We start from the raw sequence: 3,328 nt of genomic DNA, 5'->3' as shown, positions 1-3,328 counted from the left end.
ACACACACACACACACACACACACACACACACACACACACACACACACACACACACACATACGCGCGAGAACAACCTCGTACAATAAATAAACCGTAATTGATCGGGCGAGTAAGCCGAGAGTTATGCTCAGATAGGTAGACCGACCTGCGTCATCGGATCCTTCATGATGAGGACATCGGTAACAGTGCCGAACATGTTAAAATATTCCCGCAGCTTTTCGCTGCTCGTCTGCCAGGAAAGGCCGCCCACGAAAAGCTTGCCCGGCGCCGGGTCGCCGCCGTTCGGCGTACTCCTGCCGGAGCTGCCTGAATGGCTACCGTTTATCGGCACCAACGTGTTGTGGAAGTCGTGCTCGATCGCGCCGTTTGTTGCCTCCATGCCGGCGCTGCGAACAAAAATAAATCGATCGTAAGTCCATTTGCGGTCAAGCAAAAATCCACGTGGCGTTCCGGCTCGTGTTAGTCTTTGTACTAAAAGTTAGCTACTGAACGTTATGATTTTATACAAATTTTTTTTAAAACACACAGTATCGATTCCTTATTTCTTGCAATAAGGCAAAAATTATATATTATACGTATTACACACACATACACACTTATATATATTATTTATGTACAAATTATACATATATATTAAACATGAAAAGGGAAATAATGTTATATTAACACAGCATTAGCCAACAGCAATTTAACTGAAAATAATATTGTTTATTCAATAACAATATTAATGAAACAAATAACATTTTATTAAAAAAACAAGAACATGACAAGAATATATATATAACTTATTTTATTATTAATAGATACTATTAAAGAATTAACACGATTATTTTTAGTTAAACTACTGTTGACTTATATAACATTGTTAATATATCATTTTTTCTATATATATGATATTTTTCCTACATACATTTTTTTCTTGTGATATATAAAGATGAACATTTTTAATTGCAAAGCGTTTGTGTTAAAGTAATTTAATGCTAATATATTCGTGAGCAAATTAAATTATACATCGTGTTAAATGCAGACGGATTTCTATTTATTATATTCTGTAGCCCTTCCTTGGGAAAAGCGTTCGTGCAGATGGCGATAAACATCTTACAAATATCGGCAGTTTTATTAAGAGCTCGTGCTCGTATATTTTTCTTGTTTCAGTTGATACCGCTCGTCTTGCTCAACGTTTGCATGATGGTCGTCATACCCTCCATGGTCTACCATAGATTCTTCGTTAGTACGATTGACATTCAGTAAGTAGTGGATTCTATGGTTCTTCCGGACCGACGTTAAAGTGAAACAAGTCGCTCTGTCTCGCGCGACAAGTGTAAAAATAATATATCATTTCGCAAAACGATCGCGTCAGCAAACCCTGGAACTTGGACGGAAAATATAGCGCGGTCCGTCTATTCCTGTAAGCAATCTACATTCTATGTATAGCGCCGATGTGTTAAGGTCACTGTGTCTACCGAGAGCTAACGACCTTGGCACTGCCATGTTTTATGTCTACTTACGAGGAACTTTTACTTATGCCGTGTAATATGTCAAGCGGTCCGTAATAAAAAAAATATATATATATAAATATTTTTATCACAGGATTTAAGTAAAAACGGGAAATAACGTTCCTCGTTCTATTGCTCTTTCGCATTTGCAATTTTTACGCATTCGTCAGGATTTATGTAAATCACAAAAACTGCACGCGAGAATAAATACCTATGTATCTTTCCAAGTATAAGCGGATATTATCGTCTTTTAGGCCGACCGCTTATCAAAGATTCGAAATTCCGTCGGTACCGAGATTTTACGACCTGCGGAATCCTCGTAGTTTGAAGGTAAGTTCACAAAATAAATGCGTTTTTATTCCTGACATTTACAATATAAAAACCATTTTGCAATAGTTACTTTCGATATTTTCATAAAATTTTATTTCTCATGAAATCAGTTTTTAGATAGTATTCTCGTTTCGTCCAAGCTGCGTGTGAGAATAATCGATAATCTCATGAGAAAGGAAAAACAATGTATCCGTCCATACCCTGTCTCTCGCAATATCCATAAATCTCCGACCGTTCGCTGTTGCCGCCGAACGCGCTTACATTTAATATCTAGAGACACGGATGAGCGCCAATATTTAATCAATTATTACGCCTGATGTAAAACATTCAGTTAAAGTAATTAATTAAAAGCAACGTGCACGTAATCTGTAGAATTACGTGTCACTTGTGATGTTTGTTATTATAAAACGAGATTAATTCTGACAACGATGTCATATTGCTATCCTTAACCTTGATTAATTATTTTTACAATTATATCGATTAATTGCGTATCGCGTTATAGCTGTCTTGTCTATATTCGCTTATATTCGGCGTCGTTAAATAATTCGTGTTATGGCCGTGTCACAAATATACTATGTTTATCGCGTTTCAAAATCTGTTACATTGTTTTACTCCGAAGAATCTCCGTCTCCTTAATTAATACATTACGAAATCGTTTCGCGTAACATAATTTAATTCTTGATCAAATGCAAAATAAAAGTGCAACGCTATACTGCGGTATCTTTCATAGAATTATTTTGTCTTTTGCTTATGCTGTATCCAAATAATAATGACAATTGTCGTATCACGAATATTGCCGTAGCAAAGATAATTGAGACTGTACAGTTTTAAGGAATTTAAAAATGTAAGCTAAATACAAATCTGAAAATAATTTTGTTCAACTATCAAAAATATTGTTATAGCCCAAATTGATAAAATGTCAAAACACTTTATGTAGCATTTTGTAGCTCCTCATGCTTGAGCTCCTGTGCAATTATTTATTTTGACGCGGTGCGATAAAATTATTTTCATTTTTACATCCGACCAAATTTTAAAAGACGGGCGCAAAATTTTATCCTTTCCACGTAGCCGCAGACGTTCAGCGCGCGCTTTACGCACGTCCGATACATCCCTTCTTTTCTTTCAGTTAGAAAGATATCTCGTATATATCGTGAGTAACAAACCAATATCCCATATCACGAGCAGTACTAGCGTGGACTCGCCCATCCTGCGTCTCGCATGTGACTCGAGAGATACGTACGAAACTAAGAGAAACTATGGTCGTTCCGTCGTGTATATCTAACCGGAGATATACCGTGCCGTCGCGATGCCTTTTCCCTCAGGATTCCAGCGTCGTAACGCGTCGTACATTCACCGCCAGCACCGACGGCGTTGCGGCCGTACAAGCGAGGGTGCGCGCGAGGGGAAGAGAGAGAGAGGACGGCGAGTGGACGGGACAGCGGGGTGCGCCGTGTAGCAGCGGGGGGTGGACGGTCGGAGGAGAGCCACGGCGGGGAGGGGG

At 38.6% G+C, this 3,328-nt stretch overlaps 2 protein-coding genes across 5 annotated transcripts in view; one reads left to right on the top strand and one right to left on the bottom strand.

The window, feature by feature from the left end:
* The window catches only part of LOC108748320 (RNA-binding protein Musashi homolog 2-like), a 91,752-nt gene that overhangs the window by 5,050 nt on the left and 83,374 nt on the right, over positions 1-3,328 (bottom strand). The window contains 1 exon segment of the mRNA XM_018486379.1: positions 147-387. Coding sequence (XP_018341881.1) covers positions 147-387 — 241 coding nt within the window.
* LOC108748323 overlaps positions 1-3,328 on the top strand; it is a 70,419-nt gene that overhangs the window by 32,303 nt on the left and 34,788 nt on the right. For 3 of the 4 annotated variants that reach the window (XM_018486384.1, XM_018486386.1, XM_018486383.1), the window contains exons 3-4: positions 1,157-1,248; positions 1,752-1,827. In XM_018486384.1, the coding sequence (XP_018341886.1) occupies positions 1,157-1,248; positions 1,752-1,827 (168 nt within the window). Of the gene's footprint in view, positions 1-1,156; positions 1,249-1,751; positions 1,828-1,937; positions 2,155-3,328 lie in introns of those variants that run through there. The other variant, XM_018486382.1, reaches the window with a different exon arrangement.

Source organism: Trachymyrmex septentrionalis, unplaced genomic scaffold, assembly GCF_001594115.1.
Source record: "Trachymyrmex septentrionalis isolate Tsep2-gDNA-1 unplaced genomic scaffold, Tsep1.0 scaffold22, whole genome shotgun sequence".
NCBI lineage: Eukaryota > Metazoa > Arthropoda > Insecta > Hymenoptera > Formicidae > Trachymyrmex > Trachymyrmex septentrionalis.
The sequence above is the reverse complement of the archived record's forward strand: the minus strand, read 5'-3'. Positions and strand labels throughout refer to the sequence as shown.